The 22,396-nt window shown below is 37.0% G+C and overlaps 1 protein-coding gene across 1 annotated transcript in view; it reads left to right on the top strand.

Annotated features, from left to right (window-relative positions):
* Window positions 1-20,504, top strand: part of LOC140172402 (uncharacterized) — a 30,856-nt gene extending 10,352 nt beyond the window's left edge. Inside the window, exons 2-5 of the mRNA XM_072195550.1 lie at window positions 11,088-11,510; window positions 16,474-16,685; window positions 17,377-17,634; window positions 19,131-20,504. Of these exons, the coding sequence (XP_072051651.1) occupies window positions 11,088-11,510; window positions 16,474-16,685; window positions 17,377-17,634; window positions 19,131-20,273 (2,036 nt within the window). The 3' untranslated portion in view covers window positions 20,274-20,504. The remainder of the gene's footprint in view (window positions 1-11,087; window positions 11,511-16,473; window positions 16,686-17,376; window positions 17,635-19,130) is intronic.
* Window positions 20,505-22,396: the final 1,892 nt, after the last annotated feature.

The raw sequence follows: 22,396 nt of genomic DNA on the forward strand, positions 1-22,396 counted from the left end.
TTATCCTAAATCATATTTCTTAATTTGCAAGGGGTAGGTGATCAATACTGCCTTTAAAACAGATGGAATAGGTGAAACAAGCAGCAAAGAAATTTTATAAGTATATTTCATCAAAAAATAAAAGAAATTGTTCGTATTAAAAGCTTAAAAGAGTATTTTTCAGTAACTAAATAGCGCCACCAATTTTGTCATAAATAGATACATTTTATATCCAAAAAGCTTTAAAAAATATTGCAAAAGTGAATAATTTGGTATCTAGGGGAAATGTTAAGTTGAAAATGACTCAAAAGCATCTGTATAAATTAGCAATATATCGCTTTTAGCTGTTTAAGCCTAAAATTGGGTTATACATGATATATATTTTGCTTGAAAAACTAATAAATGATCACATCAAACAGCCGTGTGCCCCCCCCCCCCCAATTCTTGAAACAATTGCGTGTTGAGTGGGCAGAATTTTGGACAAATAAGGCCTACCACTAATTAATTTTGGTTACTAGAAGTTGAATATCGGTCTAAAAATGTTCTTTCGATTGATGATGTGCTGAAATGCGCCACGAAAATGTTGACTTTTATTGCGTGGAGGGGCGCAGAATCGATGCTGAATTGGTCAATATGGCATCCTAAGTGTGGTGCCTGGGACACATTTCCCCCCTGCCCCCGCTAGTTACTCCACTGGGTGAACCTGAAATGAACAATAAATAAAAAACCAATGTTTCAAGAATAGAATTCTATCATTGTGTAAAACAGGAGATGTTTGCAGCATTACATTAAAAATAAAAGAAATAAACTGACTCTATCAGATACATGTGTGTGTTATTAAATGGTGGTTTTCTTGCTTTCTTGATCAGGTAGAATTAGCTCAACATCAAGCCAATAACCCTCTCATCCCGGTTCATTTCTGTTCATCCCGGTTCATGATGAACTGGCAGGATGAACCAAAATGAACTGGGATGAATCAAAATGAGCTAGATGAACCCACAGGAACTAAGGTGAACCATGATGAACTGGGATGAACCAAACTAAACTAAAATGAACAAAGTGAACTTTGATGAACCAAAGTGAACCGAGAAGAATTGGGATAAACCAGTTTATCTCAGTTCGTCCCAGTTCATTTGTGGTTAATCCCAGACTGGCTCATCCTGGATCATCTCAGTTCATCCTGGTTTGTGTCAATTCATCTTGTTCATCACAATTCACCTTGGTTGATGGTTCAATAACCCATTTCATCCAGGTTCATCTCATCCTGGTTCATCCCAGTTCATTATGAACTGATGGAATGAGCCAATATGAACTGGGATGAACCAAAGTCAACTTGGATGGACTGGGATGAACTAGGAAAAACCAAATGAACTGGGATACCTTGAAATGATCCATGTCTAAACCAAATGAATTGGGATGAACTGAAACAAATTGAAATGAACCAAGATGAATTGAGATGAACTAGTTTCTTTTGGTTCATCTTGGTTCATCCCAGTTCATGGTTTACCTGGGTTCATTTAGGCTTCCTGGCTCATAAGTTCATCCTTGTTTATCCTAATTCACTTTGTTCCTCAATGTTGTTCATGGTTCAATAGCCTCATTTATGTTCATCTGGGTTCAGTATGAGCCAAAATGAACTGGGATGAACCATAATGAACTGAAATTAATTGAGATGAACCAACATAAATTTGAATGAACAAGTTTATGTCAGTTCATCTTGCAGCAAGGGGTAGAAAAACAAGTTTAGGGCCTACTTGGTTGTATTTTCATGTGTATTTCAATTGGACATTTATTTAGTGATGTGCGCCCTTATCATAATTAATTGGAGACGTGCTCTCTTTATCATACCGGCCGCGAAAGACAAGAAATCATTCAAGCAAACTAAGGGATAAGCCCAAAAAGTATTAATTTTACGATTTTGGTTTCATCGGCTGGCTTGAAAGTAAGTAAAAAGTAAGAACAATGGGGATTCATAACTGTCAGGGGTTCCTGACCATTTTAAACCGAAATAATGGGACTAATTCGCTGCTGAAGAAGAACCACCAAGAAATAGTTTATGTCCCGTGAGTGAGGCGTGAAGTGGTAGAAATGCTGCCGAATTTTGCAGTTACCCTGGCCAGGCAGTTACCGTACCATTTGCTCGAGAAGTCTAGCAAGAATTTGCTCACCGATAGCTTCACATTCTAGGCTAGAGACCATTGCATTCAAAATCTAGTCGGATTCGCTGAAACATGACACCGTGTAGGTACTATGAGAGTATACCTGATCTCATGTACCAATACCTTGTGTATTGGTACATGATTCGGCGGGTATACTTCAGCAATAGCGAATAAGTGGTCGTTTTTTACTCTTTTCAAAACGTCACATGTACACCAAATACAGCCCCCGAAATGGTCTACTTTTAGCGTGCCTTAACTCCGAAACAGTTTAGTCAAAGTTAAAAATGCGATCCCCAACCCTTTGCTTACCTTGGACGAATTTGTAGTAATTTCCGCTAGCTCCGTGTTGAAAAATGTCCGGTACTTGCCCGGTACAAACATAGAAATGGCCACATTTGCTTCAGTCCTGGTATGAATATTTCTTCCGTAATCCAATGGTTCCAACGTGGGCATCACGATGATAGTCTCCTACACAACCAGATTGTGTCGGCCTGACGCTCGTCGATCCTAAAAGTGAGGACAGCGTGAGCTCTTACCTGCGTAAAAGTCTGTTCGACAAAGGCAATAAGGATGATTGACAGCGCTGTTCATTGGGCGGAGCCATTATATTACGTCATGACAGCAGACAGGTTGCGCTGTTCTCTGACCTTGACTGTTCGTCACGTAGACATACCGTGACCTGGGTACACGTACAAAGCTGGGGGGATGCGACTGCGGCCGCCATTTTGACACGCGGTATCTACTCTTCAGAAAAATTACTTTTGGTGACGTTTTATATCAAACAATTTTCGATAACGGATTTCTACTAGGATTTCAATTTTTTATTAATGAAGGTGCATGTAGTTTTGAGGAATAACACGGGATGTTTCGAGTTTTATTTCAACTGGTGGTGTAGGAAGGTGAGTGAATTCGTGAATGAGGCCGGGGATTGAGGTTTCGTTGTTTCAACGATCCGATAGTAGGATACGAAACGTAGGCTAAAAATGTCTAATGACGCCATGTTTACATGAAAACATTAGCTGTTGCGAGGTCAGTGTCGTTGAATTCGTTACCTAAATTCCTTTCAGGATATTCTGATTTCACTTATTTATGATGTGCACGAAAATTCACCATATAAACTCAAAAGTGTGAATGCAAGCTGTTATTGCTGACAATAGAAACATTGTTGCAAAGTCATTAAAAACAGGTATGTATTACAGACGTACTTTGGCCGAAACGAGATACAGGCCAGTTAGGCAGTCTACTATGAGAGCATGTTTAGTACAGTAACAGGGAACCCATACCGTAAGGCCAAATAAAAAATAAAACATGTTTCACGTCCCCTCCCGCTTCCTTTTTTGAGGTTTCTTCAATTTTATTTTTATTTTTTGAAATTCAGTTATAATTTTTCAAAAAATATGTCTAGCAGGGGCGTAGCCAGCCCTCTTTGCCAGGGTGGGCAAGGCTCCAAAATTTTCCCCCAAATAAATAAATAGAGCGAAGCGAGCATAGCAAGTGGAGCGACCACTGGCGTGGGGTCCAGGGGCCCGCTTTAGGGCCCCTGGTGGGGGTCCAGGGGGCGAAGCCCCCGGAAGCTCATGGGTTTGGGGCATTTTTACACCATGAGGGGAAGCCTCATTGCATACATTTGTAACGTTTTTATGTGAAAAGTTTGCTATGTAAAAAATGTAAAGTTTTGATTTTAGAAATATCTGAAAGGGCCCGCTTTAGGGCCCCGGAAGCTCATTGATTTTGGGCATTTTTATACCATGAGGAGAAGCCTCCTTGCATACATTTGTAACGTTATTATGTAAAAATGTAAAGTTTTGATTCTAGAATTATCTGAAAGGAAACAAAAATGAATTTACAATTACAATAAAACAATATTACTGATAGGCCCTATTCTTGAGTTGATTTAACAAGTTGTTATATTCACTATTACATTCACTTAAATTATTTCCCCCTTCCCCCTTCGTTCTCTTTCCTTCTTCTTTACATTCTTCAATTTCTTTCCCTTTCTCTCATTCCTTCCCCCTTCCATTAAATTACTTTCCAATCACTTCCCCTTCTGTTCCTTAAAGTCATAATGTACGATCTTATAATATGAATTTGGTTAATTTTTTTCAAACCTAAATGGAATCAGCCAAATTTGTTGTGTTTGTAGGTAAACAGAGCAAAGTTCGACATAAAGTCATAATTCAAGAAATTATGACTTTATGTCCGCCATAGAACTGCTAAGCGTTAAGCGGCCAAAATAACAAGCAGTGTTTCTTTCACGTTACCTCGTTATTTCAGCTCAAAATGGACAGAAACCATTCCCGATCATTATTACTAGTATTATTTCAGCATTTTGAGTATATAATGACAAATTTAAAATTTGAAGGAATTCTTTCTCTTTCCATCTTCTTCATATTCTTCAGTTTCTTCCCCTTTCTCTCATTCCTTCCCCCTTCCATTACACTCACTTAAAGTATTTCCCCTCAAATCACTTTCCGTTCCCTTCCTTAAATTCTCTGTTCTTTTTTCTTTTTTTTTCAATTTCTTCCCTTTCATACACTCCTTCCCCTGTGCATGAATTGCTTCCCCACAAGAAACATGCAAGTTGCTAGTTGTTGTTTTTTCATCTTTTTCCCTCTTTCGTTCCCCTTTCCCTTTTCCTTCCCCCATAGACCCTCTTAGGCTTCCCTTTTTTTTCATTCCCTCTTTTTTTTTATTTATTCAGGTTTCCTCTCTGTTGCTTTTCCTTCCCTCTTGACCCTTTCTTTCCCCATTCCCTCTTCCTTTTCTCTTCTTTCCTTTCCCCTTCTTTCTTTTTTCCTTTCTCCTTCTTTCCTTTCTTTTCCCTTCTTTTCTCTTTTCTTCCCCCTTTCCTTTCTTTTTGTCCCCTTCTCGCTCCAAAATTTTCCCCCAGATTTTTCCAGGGTGGGCGAGCCGCCCACCCTGCCCACCCCTAGCTACGCCACTGATGTCTAGGAAGTAGAGGTGCTTTCTATAGCCTTGGTAATATACAAGAAACACTTTAGTGACTTTTATAAGGTTTTGTGATAGTTAGAGGGGGCCTATCTCTCAGAACAACAAATAAAAAGAGGCCTCCTCCTCTTTCCAGGCATTATTGTATACGCTAAAATTGCTCTAATTATGGGTATTTACACCGATTTTATGATAAAAATAAAAATAAAAGCCCCTCTTCCTCCTTTTTTTTTCAAAAACCCGGACGTGAAACATGTTTTTTATTTTATTTGGCCTAATAGCTCTGCACAATGGTATGGGATGAAGTGTATGCAAAACTCTAGTGCAACGCAATTGTATGATTTCAATTAGAGTTTGCACTAAAAAATACAAGGCTCATGTAGCTTAAATAGTTGCATGTTTGTCATAATATTATTTTACACACCTTTTTGTACTTCTTGCCTAAACATCTAGACGCTTGAAATTGTAATTATTACTTCATTATTTATCCAGAATAAATAAGAATTCATTAGCACATGATGCACATCGGCGCACCAAAACTGAGATGGCACTTCAGTGCAAACTTAAATAGGGCAGCACCAATATGAAAATGTTATACTGATAAATGATGTGTCTGTTTGCCCGGTTTTTTAATTTTGCGTTGCGAACTAGTGAAGTGCTGGAAATGCTGCCAAATTTTGCAGTTACCCTGGACTGGCAGTTACCGTACCATTTGCTCGAGAAGTCTAGCAAGAATTTGCTCACCGATAGCTTCACATTCTAGGCTAGAGACCATTGCATTCAAAATCTAGTAGGATTCGCTGAAACATGACACCGTGTAGGTATAAGAGGGAAACCTCAGTTAACACATTTGCTAGTCAGCCAAAATGGCCTAAACCGGCAATTTGATACAAATTTACATAGATATTTAAAAGAACTGCTAGCTCAAGGAAACCTACATAAATATGTTGTCTATACTTGATACCAGGGGTGTCTATTCTTCCAGAAAATTGAAATTATTCCCTCACCCTACCGCGCTGTGTCACATCCATCCCCAGATTCTTCCCCAACTGAGATCCAAAAAAATGGACCCAAAAGGGAAAATGTTAGGTTGGTTGCTATCTACAGTACATGTACTTTTCCTTATTTTCTTGTTCCCTCCCTTCCCTGCCTGAATATAGGTGTGTTGTCAGACCCAGAAACTTCTTTATACAACTGTTAGGCTAAGTTGTGAGTTGGTCTATTCTGTCTTCCCTAAAAACATCAAATTCTTTCCTAGATGGTACAGTCTGGACACTGAACCATTGCATCTACTAATGGTTCAAAGGGAAGACAGGCTGGCAAACACCTTTAGGCTCTTTATTATTTTCAGAGCTAGCTGTGATTTATTATTTACAGGGCTGTGAGAGTTCAGCTTTTTGTTTTGATTTTCAGCTTTTTTAGTACCAGTACCGGTACACTTGCTCTGTACAAAAGTAGGATCTTCCCAAATTGCAGCGTTTTGCTAGGCGTTTTTAGCTTTTTGCTAACTGTTTTCAGTGTTTTCAGCTTTTATACATGTGGTGACTCACATGCCCCTGATTTATAAAGCCTTAGAATTAAAATTCTTCCGTAGCAGAGTTCGGAGATTGCCACTGAACTATTGCATCTGGGCCTTGGGAAAGATAATCAAGGATTTGGATCTGAAGCTGAGGTTTAAAAGGGAAGATAGAGCAGTTAACTAATTGATGGTTCTGTCTTTCCTTAGAATCCCAAATGCTTCCCTTAGAAAGGCAGATGTTCAAACTAAAAAGAAAATGGATTTTGTATGAAATATGCAAAGCAGAGCTCCCTTAATCTTTGTGCGTATTATTACCTACATATATAGTATGACCACTAGTCACTATTGCCCAGGCAGGGAAGAATGACTGACCCAACTTTTCCCTGTTTTATGCTAAAGTACATGGTTTCCCTCAAAATAACTGTTTTTGGGATGGGAATGGGTAAAAGCCAAGGGACCACTACATGTATGCTAATGCTATGTACCCATTATAATTCTTTCCTAAATGACACTTGATGAATTCAGCTACCCTGTACAGCAGTCACTGCCAGCCAGTGACCATCAATTTCATTCCGAAAATAGCCATAAAACATAATAATACATGTTCCAGTTATACATTTTCCCCCAAAATTTTTTAATTTTATTTTTAATCTTCCTTGAATCCTGTTGACTTTCTTTCTGTTTTTCCCCTCTATTTGTTTTCTTTTTCAAAATGCAAAATTCTTCCCCAAAGGGGTAAAATTATTCCCTCCCCTTTGGGGGCGATTAACGGAAGAATAGACGCCCCTGCTTGATACTTCACTTGACCCAAATATATGATTTATTTTGGGTGATGAGACACTCGCACATGGAATTTTAGAAGGATTTTGATAGCAGATCCATTAAAAAAAGCTGCTATCGTCATGAGACTAAGATCTAGAAACACCCCCGAAATGCTGTTTTGGGGAATTTTGCTAGCAGAATCTTTTTGATGAAAGTCAATCTTTGACAAGATGTAACTTTGCTACGGAAAGTGCTATATGCAGGGTCCGCATTAAGCAATTTTATTTGTGTAGCAAAAATGCTCACCAAATTTGGGAGCCAATGCTTATTAATGGTACAAAATTGCAACACATTCCAAAATTGTGTAGCAAATGACGAAAATTGTGTAGCATTTTGCTACTGCTACGCACTTATTGCGGACACTGGCTATATGACAAAAAGGTTTTCAGTTTTGGCTTTACTCAAGGGCTTTATTTTGATATATAACATGATGCAGTTTGATGGCAAATTTGAAGTGGAAGTTGAGAATTAAACACAGCCGACGATCACGACAGGCGATTGCATCCAAAATGTTGCTAAAATTACACTTCATCAAAATTTTAGACTGTCCCAAATAGGCTAATCTTGCTCAAAAGATACAAAAATTTCAACTTTAACAGAATAAATAACTTCCGGTGCAAAAAATTGCATTGCTGTCCGCCCGAAAAACCATGTAGCAAACCAAAGCACTCTAGCATCGAATGCGTAACTATCATGTGCAAATTCGAAGCTAGAGTTCTCGAATAACATAAGAGAAAAAAATAACCTTATTAAACATGATAATGTTAAAGATTAATGCCAGTACATAAACATGTATCATACTGTAGGTATGCCAGGTGAATTCAAATTTGCCATCAAACTGCATCATTTTATATATCAAATTAAAGTCCTTGAGTAAAAAAGCCAAAACTGAAAACCTTTTGTCACAGCACTTTCCGTAGCAAAGTTACATCTTGTCAAAGATTGACTTCTCAAAAAGATTCTGCTAGCAAAATTCCCCAAAACAGCATTTCGGGGGTGTTTAAATCAATAAAATGTTAAAAATAGTTTTCACCAATAGTTCTAGAGAACATCACAAAAAATCGCTAAAACCCTCTCTGCAGGTAAAGCTTCGCTACTGCAAGTACTGGTTTGCAAGCTGTGGCTGCCCGACACCCATCGGACTGTGTAAGAGATAGTGGTTTTGATAAAAGAACAAATGTACTTGATGTAACATGTTATTTTTAAAGTAATACTTTTTGTCTGTTTATTGATCATTTTTACTTGTTCGAAATAAATGACACATATATGAACAAATTAGATAATTATTTAAGGTGGTACTACACTCCTTGATAAATTTGTTAGTTTTGCAATTTTCTTAAAAAATAATAAACACTGGTAACAAAAGTTAGATGTATATTATATGGGCAAGGAATCCAGTTGAATTTCAATGACTCAATACAAACGGTACGGTACAAATATTTATGATAAGGAAAGAGGTACCACTAGAATGTACCTCTTCTTAACATATATAATGAACCACTTGTCTTGAATCACTGAAATTTCAGTGAAGTAATTGGATTCCTTGCCCCTATAATATACATAACGTTTGTTACCATTGTGTAGTTATTTTTTGAGAAAAATGCAAAATTTGTCACTAAATTTATCTGGGGTGTAGTCAGTGTACAAATTAAGTGGTAATCCGGTAGTCCTGACACCCAGATTTGCCAACGGATAACCAGAAATTCACTTTTTTTACCTTCATGCAGTATAAAAATGATTTAGTCCCGATATTTTAGTAAGCTTACGAAAAATCACATTACTTTCCAGTTCTGTCTAGTCTTCGTACTCCTCAAAGCTTTGAAGTTTCAAATCACCACATCCCCACATAATTAGTTAGGGTTCAAGTGTGCGCTGTGTGGCCTCCTTTCAGTCCAACCTAATAATGTGGCTTTGTGGGCGCAATAGCGGCGCCTGTGATGATGATGAGACTTTTACAAGAATCTTATGACACATACTGGATTTGTATTGATTTGTTTTATTTTGAGTACTTATATACTTATTTGTGATATTTTATTAAATCCCAATTTTGGGGGATATATACGGATTACCAAAAACTCTGGCGGATGACCAGATTTCATGACCTGGTCATCCGCCGGATAACCTGATTTTTTTTCTTAATTTATACACTGGGTGTAGTACCACCTTAAACATCATATTTAGAAATTTACGTTTATGTTAAGCGTAAAATAAAGAACTGAATTATTTTTGAATAAATGTTGAACAACACCAACAATTAACAATGAGAGGACATTCCTAGTGAACCTCGTTGACTTGGGGATGATTAGAAATGACCGCCAATTATGACTGTTTGATATTTATTACCAGCAATGTGGGAAAAGAGACAGAACCGTAGAAACATGTAGATATACCCTTAAAAAGCTTATGATATATATTTTCGAAACATGAAATAAAACCAAATTGACTGGGCGGAATTTACGGCTCATTTGTCGTGTACGGTCACATATAGTTTCGTCATAAATTTAAGCAAAACAACCAAAATTCAAAAACTGAGAAACATAGTTATTATTTGTTTAGATTAGAGTTGATATTGTCATGATTGTAACATGTATTAAGGGTAGACGATGTATTGTTGGTCGAAGCAGCCAAATAAAATGTAGTTAGTAGCATCTTGCGAATGGTAGTGAGCTTTAGCAACATTTGCATTGCCCAATTCGTAGCGAGCGTGTAGAAGTCAAATATCACAGATATACTTTTGTAGGTCCTGTGGTTCTTGAGTTATGTTGTAAAGAGGGCTGAAACAACAACACTTTTGTAAAACGTACATAACTCATTAACAACAATAAATTAAGCAAGTTTTCAAGGTATATGATTTGTAGAAAGTACTTTTGCAAAACACCAAAGTGTTATTTTTCAATTTATATTGATTCTCTCTCTCTCTCTGTGTCAGGTGGCACTGTGTAGCACTGCTGTGGTCTTCACAAGAGTACGCCATCTCACTCGATCTGATGCCAAGTGCGTTGCACCTTGCATTCCTTGGTTAGAAACCAGCTTCACATCATTAGTCCAAGATGTTGGTGGACGTCCTCTTCCTTGCTTGCCTTCCATAGCCCCTTGCAAAATCTGTTTTCTACACCTCCATGTTTCCTGACAATATGGCCAAAGTACTTTTAACAGCTTTCTCTCCATTATGCCGCTTCTGATGGTTAGACTTGTACCAATCTTGTCGAGGATCCAGGAATTTGTTCTCCTGTCTTTCCATGTATTGAATTTTTTTGGGCTGCTTCGACCAACAATACCTCGTATACCCTTAAAGCTAGAGTCAGAAGTTTACCGTTTTCTAAAATCCATTTTCCGTGTTGTAATCCGTGTTGTAAAATTTGTAAATCTATGTTTCATGCCTTGGTAATATACCTTTATTTCGGTATTATTAAACAGTATTTTTTATCATAAAAATTGACACACACAACTCAAGATTGTTTTTAACATTTGTTTCTCTTATCTTTTTTAAAACAATTTTTGTCACGTCATACAAAAATGTTGTTTTCCGTGTTGTACCTCCGATTCCGTAATTTATTTCCGTAAAACAGAAAACTCCGGACTCTACTTAAAGCAGTGTAAATTTAGAAGACTGACTTGGCTTCACTAATCATTGTTTTTTCTTTGTTGTTTCCTTCTAGAGTACATGATGGCACTCACAGCACACACAACAGTACCAGCAGAAGCAGCTTTAGATTATACCAATCAGCTGGCCTGTGCTTTAAATGATCTACGTAAACAGAACCAGCTATGTGATATCATTATCAATGTAGGTGGCAGAGTCTTCAGTGCACATAAGGCTGTTCTTGCTGTCAGCAGTAGCTACTTCTTGGCCATGTTTACAAGTGGATTCAGTGAAGGAACTGCAAATGAGGTCAACATTGATGGGAAGCCTGAGATCTTTGAGGTCCTGTTGGAGCATGTTTACACAGGAAAGCTTACGATGTCAATATTGACTGCCTATGAGATTCTTGCAATGGCAAGCTACATGCAGTTTACCGATGCTCTCAAAATTTGCAAAGAATATATTTGTACACAACTTAATAAATGGATAACAAAATCAGGTAAGAACTATCAGTCATTTTGCATGCTTCACATTTGTGACTGGACGCGGCGAATCAGCCGTAAAGTCGGCCCTGGTCAATTTTGTTTTATTTCGTGTATATACCATAAGCTTTGAAACGGTATATAATTTGACTTCAAACGATATCCAAAAGCGGGGTTATGATTTGTTGAACTCTGTGCCTTCGACAAAATTGTATTTTTTATCGGTTCTACATGTGTCTCTTTTTCTACATTTCTGGTAATAAATATCCAACAGTCATAATTGGCGGTCATTTCAAATCATCCCCAAGTCAACGAGGTTCAGAAATATCCTCTCATTGTTCATTGTTGATTATACATACCTAGACAAAATACAATGCTTTGTTATCTACCACTTGAAGAGGATTTAGCCAAAGCAAACAAAGACAAGAACTATTCTATAGAAATAGGTAGAAGCTTATTATCCTCTTCAGCAGTAGTATTATTGATTGATTTAAAGTCATAATGTACGATCTTATAATATGAATTTGGTTAATTTTTTCAAACCTGATTTTTTGGCATATTTGTAATGTTTACATGTCACAACTTGCACCTAAATGGAATCAGCCAAATTTGTTGTGTTTGTAGGTAAACAGAGCAAAGTTCGACATAAAGTCATAATTCAAGAAATTATGACTTTACGTCCGTCCATAGAACTGCGTGTTAAACGGCCAAAATAACAAGCAGTGTTTCTTTCACGTTACCTCGTTATTTCAGCTCAAAATGGACAGAAACCATTCCCGATCATTATTACTAGTATTATTTCAGCATTTTGAGTATATAATGACAAATTTAAAATTTGAAGGAAATCGTACATTAAGCCTTTAAACAGTGTTTGATAAGATACTTTTCACGACGAATTGATACACCTATGAATACGACCTTCACATACATTTTACACCAACTCAGAATACAATTTGCCGAGTTTACGGCAGATTCGCCGCGTCCACTCACATTTGCTTGAAAATTCCTTGAAATTTTCAATTTTTGTGTGACCTGATAAGTAAAGGCAGGAGTGTAATACTTTTCAATAGTATACATGTATGTATGTGTGGATGTGTGTGACATTTTTGGTTGAACTTTCGGTCTCATGAACAGTTACAATCTATTTTAACCAAACTTGGGTCATAGCCACAGTCATAGCTGCACTATGGGTACATTGATGTATTTGTGGTATCAAAGGTCACATATGGAGGTCAAAGGTTTTTCATTTCAGGTCAACCTGTAAACTAGGCTGAAACATCTGGTATCATATGGATAGTTCAAATCCAATTGCAACCAAATTTGGGCCATAAGCTATAGGAACTCTGGTGTAAATGGTGTTGTTCAAGGTCACTCACTGAGGTCAAAGGTCATTGGAGGTCAACTTGTAAAATAGGCTGAAAATTAAAAATATGGTTCAAAATTTAATCCAATTGCAACCAAGCTTGGGTCATACTCATAGCTGTACTATGGGAATGGTAGTGTTCAAAGTCACATACGGAGGCCAAATGTCATTTCAGGTCAATTTGTAAACTAGGCTGAAAGTGAATTATCTGGTATCATAATTATGAATAGTTCAAATCCAATTGCAACCATACCTGCGTCTTCAATAGCTATTATATATACTATATCTTAATTGGAACCCTAATAAGGCCCCAAAAAATATGTTGAGCCCATGAAAAAGGATCAACCTACTGACCCTCCAAATTTTTGTCTTGGAAGGGCAACCAAACAAACTATTTTTGTTTGCCTAATTATTGGGTCAAGGCTTTATCTACATATTGAATAGGCCTATGATAGTGTATTGATTTGAAAGGTTGTATTTCAACAAGTTTCTTGCTGGCGAGTTATATAAGCCAGAGTCCAGATGTAGGTATCATTATGCCTCAAATCACTAATTTATTGTAAGATCAGTGCAGAGTATGTTAGATATGAAAATGGAAAGTTAAAACAAATTACTATACACCTGATCTGTGAACTCACTGAACTGTGTCTTTTTTAAAGACTCTTCTTGTTACTTTTGTTACCAGTGCATAGGAAGGAGCAAAGAGATTTGGGTGCAGCGCCCGTCACTCAGAAGACCTGCTATTCAGAAAACCCATTATTCAGAAGGCCTGCTAGTCAGAATTTTCTGAGTAGCAGGCCTTCTGAATAACAGACTTTCTGAATAGTGGGCTTTTTGTTGAATTTTATGTAAAAGTCCCGCTACTCAGAATTTTTTTCTGACTAGTGGGCTATATCCAACCCTAACCCTAACCCCTAACCCGAACCCTAACAAAGGGCCCGTTAATCAGAAGGCCTGCTACTCAGAAAATACCCGCTACACAGAAAAAATTTTCTGAGTAGCAGGCCTTCTGATTAACGGGTTTTCTGATTAGCGGGACTTCTGGTTTTAAATGAAAATCAAGCCCGCTATTTAGAATTTGACGGGTTTTCTGAATAGTAGGCCTTCTGAGTAACCTGTCTTCTGAGTGATGGTTGCCCCCCCCCAGTGATTTTAGAGGGAACAATTCCTGCCTGAAATAGTTGAATTTTTAATGATTTTAGTTTGATGGGTATTGATTTTACACTATCATGGAAGCATATACATCATGTTGAATGTAACTAAAACAAATTAACACCATTCAGGCTTTTAAGGAATTGGATAGCAACATTTGCACTGTATTTTTTGTGGGACATGAGAGCATATGGTCATATTCACGGTAAAGGGTGTAACTTTGGATTTTTAACATTTTGATCCGTAGTATTCTAATAAAGCCACAGAATTCCATGATTTTTGGCCACATAAGTCATCTACTTAGCAGCTACCTTGGGTAGCATAATCATCTTCGGGAGTTACTGCGTTTAGTTTTAGCAGGCTTAAATGTACCTAATATTGCCATTTTGAAAAACTAAAAAAAAGTGACATTTTTGTAAAACCCTGTGTTTTCTTCAGTTAGTTCATGGATAATTTTTCTTATCCTGAAAGTACAGTCATATGTTCAGTAAACACTGCCACATTAGATTTAATTGTGAAAAGCCCTGTATTTTTGAGAACCGGACTTCGATATTTGTCGTTTCGGAGGCTTCATTTTCCGTTAACAATTGTTAACAAACTTTGTGGGTATAGTTTTGGTTCATAATTCTTGGTTATTTCTTCACTTCTTATTGATTCATAACAGTTGATATCTTAACTTGAAATGGGTAACAAAAATTAGTCGATTTGCAAGCTTTTAAAATTTTTATAAAATCTTGACTTCAAAGAGCCGTTTTTCCGTTAACTTTTTTGAAGCCTCCGAAACAAACTGTTCAGCAAGCTTGGGCAAATATAAATAAAAGAGCTCATCCAATCTATTTATCAAAATGTAGCAAAGTAGATCCTCAAGTCACTTGTTTTTAAATCGTGGAGATATATATCACCGTTTGAAAATGGGACCCAATACAAACTTTCCGTTAACAATTGAAGCCTCCGAAACAAATGAAGCCTCCGAAACAACAATAAGGTTAATTATCATCTATGCATATCTAAATTGGTGTGTTCCATATTGATATCTGCATTGTAATTGTTACATGATATGCGCAGAATGTCATAAATTTAAAAAAAAATTGATATTATGGTTAATGTTTGAAAAATATACTGATACCCAAGAAAGCCCGTTTCGGAGGCTTCACATGCAAATTAACACCATATAAAACAAATGGGTGAAAAAATTACCATGTTATAAATCTACAATATCTGCCGCATAGAATCATTGATTCAATACACACAAGAAAATAACAGCTTAGATGATCCCAACAGTGTTGTTTTCAAAAAAACTACTTCTGCAATGTTTTACTATTGTTAACATGAAGCCTCCGAAACAAGAAAAATGATTTGCTGTGATAATTTAATTTTTGTCACAACTGAAATTCAATACTTAGAAGCAAAGCATGAAAATTGGTAATTGTGATATTTTTTACCTATTTTTCATGTCAACTTGTAGTAGTTAGCCAAATATTTTACTTTTATGATCACCTGTGTTGTTAACTGAAGCCTCCGAAACATAAATCGCTTGAATTGCCAATTCTAAAAAATAACTCCAATTTCTGTGAAACTTGGCTGGGAGGTTCCTTTCATCAAGTAGTATCTGTACATGAAGTTAGACATTCAAATTATTTTAGGAACCCAATTAAAACTTAAAAAATATGTTTAAGGTTGGAAAATTTCCATTGCAAATGACCCTTGATGTTAAAAATTTTCAAAACTGCAATTACAAACATAGCAAAACATGGTATAAAATTTAACTTATATCTGTTGACTTACTTTGGAATGGGATTTCACATGTATTCCAGCTTTCATGTCATAATTTTCTGAGCTTATATAAAATACATTTTTTCTTAGATTTTAACCAAAATGTTATGGAAATGTCAATTTTTTTATCAGCAATCAAAAGGTTTAAGCCTTGAAACATTATTTTACTGGAATTTAAGTTGCTTCTATGCATGATTTCAGTAAACAGAAACATATTTAAGTGGTTTGAAATTTTGACCCTAAAAATCAAAAGTTACACCCTTTACCGTGAAAATGACCATATCAGACATATCGAGTTGCATTCTGAATACGAGGATTGTCCTTCTGATATCAAATAATATTGATTTAAAAAAAAAAATTGCAATATAATACAAATTTTATATTTTTCATTAACAGTCCTCAAAGTAAACTTGATAAATCTAATGATGTGTATTTAAGTGTATGTAACTGGGAGGAAAAGCCTTCCTTTTGACGATAATCACATTATACATTTTATTTTATCCCAAAAGACCTTTAGAAACCTGAAATTTCCAAGCTACATACACTTTAAGTCATAACATTAGATTTATATTAACTTTGAGGACTGTTGATGTCAAAAATACTGTGCAAACATTGCTATCCAATCCCTTAGATCTAAGTTTTGAAAGTAGAAACTATCAGTTCCAAAATGTTTCTTCTTTTCTCATTATTAGATAAGATCCGATTCCCAATAGGAGATATCTATCAGATATCCCAACTGCCTGGTTGTCAAGGGGAATTTCTGGCCAAGCAATGCCAGTTGTTAATGTGCCGCCATTTTGAGGAATTGAAGACTTCAGACGTATTCCTTGAAGCTGCAAGTGGGGAATTCTTGAAGCACTTCTTGGAGCTGCAAGATCTGGCAGATGAAGATAACGAGAAGGAGGTTAGTTCTGAATGCTGGATATCCCAGTGACTTGATTCTTTAAAATTGTCTGAAGGTGTGTGTAAACGGGGGATGGATGTGTAGGGTGTATACCTCTGTAATTGTGGACCTACATTCAGATACGCACAGTGCATGCCATCCGTGGAACCACCTGCAACTGTGGATATCTGCGGTTGTTAGCTATATCCAGGGGTGTGGGTGTTCATACATGTTTACCGCCACACGCAATATTGTTCATCTTCCACCGTGGACATTTTTACAACAGAGGTCCATCCGTGGTTTCAAACTGCTGCAATAAACCACAAATGCATGCTAAATGCATTTAAGTGATATTTGCTCAAACTGCGGACCATACAAGTAAAGAATATCAGTCAGCAGTTTTAGTTTTAGTCCACGGTTAGGCGATGAAAACTCCATACATGTGTCCACGGCTGGGTAGCAATACACAATGTCTACAGTTGGTGTGGGGTGTATATTATGTGTGGGGGTGCGTGTGTGAGGGAGTTATGGCGCATCAAGTATCCCAAGTACATAAAAAACAGGGGGACGATAAAATTAAACATAAGGATACCGATCTTTTACTCCCTACTTCTTAACATGCTTGATAAGAAAATTAGAGCTTTTTGATGGAGATTAGATTTTGTGGGGATTAGACTAATTGTCATGAATGTCATTATATTATTTTTTTCAGGTTCTTGAGTTGGTTGTTAAGTGGCTGAAGTTTGATTGGGATAGCAGGTGTACGCATGCAGTAAGCCTTTTGGGAAGTGTTCGTCTTGGCCTAATACCAGAGGAAGATCTCCAAGAGTTATTGGATGATGACATGCGTAGCATTGAAGAGTGTGACCAAATGCTCAAAGAGATGCAGGAAGGGAAACAGTTGGGGCATTCCAAATTTAAGCTCGCTAGAGAGATGCCACAACATTTTGCTACAAGGAGCACAATTACCGTAAGTTACAGTGGTCATTGATCAAGGCTCAACATAGGGCAAAAAATGTGTTCATTTGTCCTCGACTACCTGCTTGTCAGATCTAGACTGCCCCAATATTGTTTTTTTTTTTTTTTTTAAAAAAAAAATTTAAATCAATTTTTTTCCGGATTTGGAGTATCCCTGTACTGGAACTAAATGCTAGGATCATTCATGGTTGAAAAAACAAACAAACATTTTGTGTCTTCAATATGCAACTTTATAATTTCATAGTCTATGTCATAGTCTATACTCAGCATACACTGGATTTGTATCCATTTGCCATGAAGTGATATTGACCCAAACAAAACCGTGGTCACACTGAGAGACCTTGGTTTTGATACGGCTGAATTTCTACTGGTGAAAGCCGTAGGGGATAAAAAAATCTGCCAGCCTGCACCTCCTTTCAAAGCTGTGGAGGACAAACAAACATTAATTTGGGCCTCGGGAATTGCAAATTATTGCATGATTGATATGAAGTGATATAAAATTTGCATCATAAAAACAAGACAATACAACTGAACAAAAGCCATGTTCAGATGTGGGGCATTTAACTCAAGTAAAGGGGCAGCTTATCCTGACCTTAACCCGACTGATTTACCTCTGAAAAAAGTCATGAGGTAAATCCTTTACCCGACCAGAGCCATCAGGGTCGATGCCCGTGTGGATCGCACTCGAGGTAACAGTCTCAGTAAACATGACCTTTTTGCCAGATTTGACCTCGCTACAAATTAACCATCGGCATTCATTCAGTTTTTGCTCTAAAACTAGATGAAGCAAGGCATAAAATATGTTTTCTTCTTCACTGATATGTGTGTATCTAGGGTAAATAACACATAAAACACAAAAAATTTTCTTAAATTGTTTATTCAAAACATTTAAAAATGTTGAGTTATATAAAGATCATGAATATTTATTGTGAAATATTTTGGGCAAACATTTTTGCAAAATATTTTATCAACAGTTAAATAACATAAGTTTTAGAATGTTCTGCATCACGTTTTCAAATATTTTTTTATGAATGTTATTAAAATGTTTTTATACCCTTTATATAACCTGACATTTAAACCATTTCTGTAAGACGCTGTGTGCTTGCTGGGGAGCACAAAGTTGCCCTCGTCTTGCTGCATAGTCTCTCCTGCTTCTCGTTGCATCCGTACCAGTTCCAACATCATAGTTATTGGGATTAGCTGTTGTAACCTATTATTTCCAACACCAATTTGTTGATGAAGCAAAAGGAGAAACAAGAGCCTTCAATTTTACAGCCATTTTCCGTTGCAATTTGTACTTGAACGAAATTTGTTGGACTGCAGATTTATTTTTAGAACCAGCGCCCAACTTCCGGAAATTATCCCTGTGTACAAAAATGCCAGTGTCCAAGAAGATGGCTAGTGGCTGTACTCAAGATCAGACAAATTATTAAAACAAACAGAACATATTATAATACAAGCGTAATTACCGTTTCTTTGTTTTTGCAGGCCCCTATAGTAGTGTCTGCCGCTGGTTACCCAGGTACAACTTTGACTGAATTCCATTACTTTGACAAGAGGAACAAGCGTTGGTACTCTCTTGACAAGTTAAGCTGCATGGATTTTGAATATCTACCATCGATGATAGTGGTCAATGGGAATCTCTATGCAGTGGGTGGTTTTCAACAAACTTATACTGACAATTATCATTATGATGAAGATTTTCAAAACCTGGGGCTATGGGAAGACCAGAATGAATATCAGTGTTGTAGAGAATGTTTGGATGATTTTTTTCTGTACAATGATGAACAAGGTACATGGACATCTTTACCATGTATGAAGAATGCTCGATGTGAAGTACAGTTGGTGCATCTGGATGGCTTCATATATGCTTTGGGTGGGTTGGATGAAAATGGTGATCCTATAAGTTATGTGGAACGGTTTGATCTTGCTAAAGAAGAATGGCAGGAACTTGCATCACTTCCACGTAGCTTTCATTGTGTGTCAGCCATTGAATACCATGGTAACATCATCACATACTGCAAGCAACATGTCGACTTATCTGGCAAGAATGATGAATGTATAATATCAGTATATTACCCAGGCCATGATACATGGCAAACAAAACTCACAGAGAACTGTGTGCGCCCAGAGTCTTGTAAACTTGGACCAAGACTCTTTCAATATGAAGATCAATGGTACAGAGTACGATATGAAGAACCTGATGACGAGAATGATGTACAGCCGTCATGGAGATCCAAACTACATCGACCAGTAGTCAACAAAGTGAGAGTTGAGGGGGGTGATATCACAGTCATTATGGGCGAAGAGGTCAGCCAAGATCTGATACCATTAAACAGTGTGGGTGCTTTCCGTATAGAGGATGACGTGTTTGTCAACTCCAATGGGTTTATTATCAAGACAGATACGATAGACAACAATCAGGGTGCAAGTGTAGATCTTCCAAAGTCTGAACAGACTATTACACTGAAGAAAAGTAGTGGTATCACAAACTTGAACTTTGATAAAAAGAAGCTACTATACAGAGACAGGTCTATGGAAGGATTATATGATAGGTACATGTACAGTCAGCATGGTCAGAGCAAAACGTGTACAAATTGTGGTCACACTAGGGCAAAAACAGGACAGTAGCCAATGTGCTTAAGTTTTTGAACTTGAGCTCAAGTTCTAGATGGACTAAGTTAATTGAAAGATGTAACTGTTTCCCATTTGATACATCTAAGAGGATTTGCTTATTCATGCAGTAAATAATTTTATTTGAAAAATCATAAATGAAGCGATCAGTATGCTTGCTTTTGGTCAGACCTATGTGTCGTTGTTGGTGTATATTGTAGAGTACTACGGTTGAATGTATGCATTTTGTTATTTAATGCTCTGCGTGCTAGCCATGCGCTAAAACAGAAAAAGTTGAAATTTTCTCAAATATCAAGAGCTATCTTCGGAACCACTGCACCAATACTAGACGTGTTTGTACTCATTTTAATGCATTTTTCAAGATTATTCCAAATATGGTCATGAAAATTACCATTTCTGAAATTTTTTTTTGAAACATGTCGTCTGCAGTCGTCACCCGCGTGAAGAGAGTTAACCCACACCTGTGACATCATGCTATTGTTCCGTCACTCCATAGGATATAGAATGGAACAATAGCAACAATAACATGCCATTCAGAAAACTAAAAAGGGACATTCTAAGTCATAGGTTTTTGATATTCAAACAATTTTGCCCGATATGAATGATTGAATATAGGTCTGTAAAATATTCTATATTGAACCATGTCTCATTTGAATTTGATGAAAATAAATAGGGCCTACATCATGTGAAGGAGAAACATTTTCCCTGTTACAATATTTTAAGAACTACATTTTTGGTGTTCTACCCCTCTGCATGTATTTTGGTCTGTATTTCGATATACCAATTCCTGACAAGTGACTCATTTTGCTTGATCACATCACATTGGAGTAGAGACTAAAATAAGGACCATACACACCAACATGGTTATATCAGAGGAGTCTTAATAATCTAAGTACGGAAATATATGTGTTGGAAGTGTAAAGTGTTATCAGAGTATTTTAAAGTAGTAGCCAGGCTTAGAGATGTAGTAGTTCTATATGAATTTTTCATCAATAGCATAATACTATGATTTAGGGGTTCACAAAGAATTGAGGACATGATCGATTATTTATGCCCGAGGCAGATCTATACAAAATTTGTCACACTGAAGCATCGGAGCATTAACATTGTTTATGCCCAGCTCACGACCAATCAAGCGTGCCATAAAGTAACGCAAATGTATGAACATCTTGTAATTGCTTGGGCTCACACAGCTAGCTGGGCGCAGCATTCTATGCAAACTGCTTATTGCGTCACTAATGCGCGCTTTTGCGAATTTACACAGGCATATTAAGTTGGGATTTTATTAATGTGTGCAGTAAAAAACAACAACTCCGGAGGGTCACTCCCATTGTGGCCTGTACACCATCCGCGATAATCAACTTTTGAAAAGCACCTTAAACAAGGATTTAACCCTTGGCTAAAACGATACCCTAAACAGGTAACACGCGCCTAAACAGGTATTTTATTCCTTGCATCGAATTTCATACCCTAAATTTCATTTCCGCGTATTGGCAATTGCAATTTTGCTACCCTTTTTTCCAATTTTTCATGTTTTTGACACCCTAAACATGGTACGCGCGTATCATGCCTACCCACGAAAAGCTACCCTTTTTACGCGTTTTTATTATCGTGGATGGTGTACAGGCCACATTGGGAGTGACCCCCCGGGACAACAACAAATAACTAATGCCTATTAAGAGCTGATTATAACTATACATGAGTTATTCTTATGCTAGAATATCTATGAACAAATGGGTGTGACAGCTGCAGATCTATACATAAACATGCACTTGGTCATATTTTCCTCCTCCGAAGATGTATTCTAAAATAGGTGCTTTCGTTAGGGATAAATAACCCAATTATTATAGTAGTTTTTGTCGTATGGGTGTAAATTCCAAATCAGAAGGTTGTGAACCACCTAAAATATTGACCAGATCTATACTTGCCCTTCATAGGGGTTATCAGTGATTGGCTAAACCAGAACATCCTAAAATTCATCAAAATGCCAATTTTTGCATTTTAGATTGGAATAAGCATAAGCTGACGGTGTTAATGAAGTGGACAAATGGCATTTAAGTATGTCTATTCAGTTTATAACAAATGAGGGATGTTGATATCAGAAACTATGGTTAACGTGC

This window comes from Amphiura filiformis, chromosome 16 (genome assembly GCF_039555335.1).
Source record: "Amphiura filiformis chromosome 16, Afil_fr2py, whole genome shotgun sequence".
NCBI lineage: Eukaryota > Metazoa > Echinodermata > Ophiuroidea > Amphilepidida > Amphiuridae > Amphiura > Amphiura filiformis.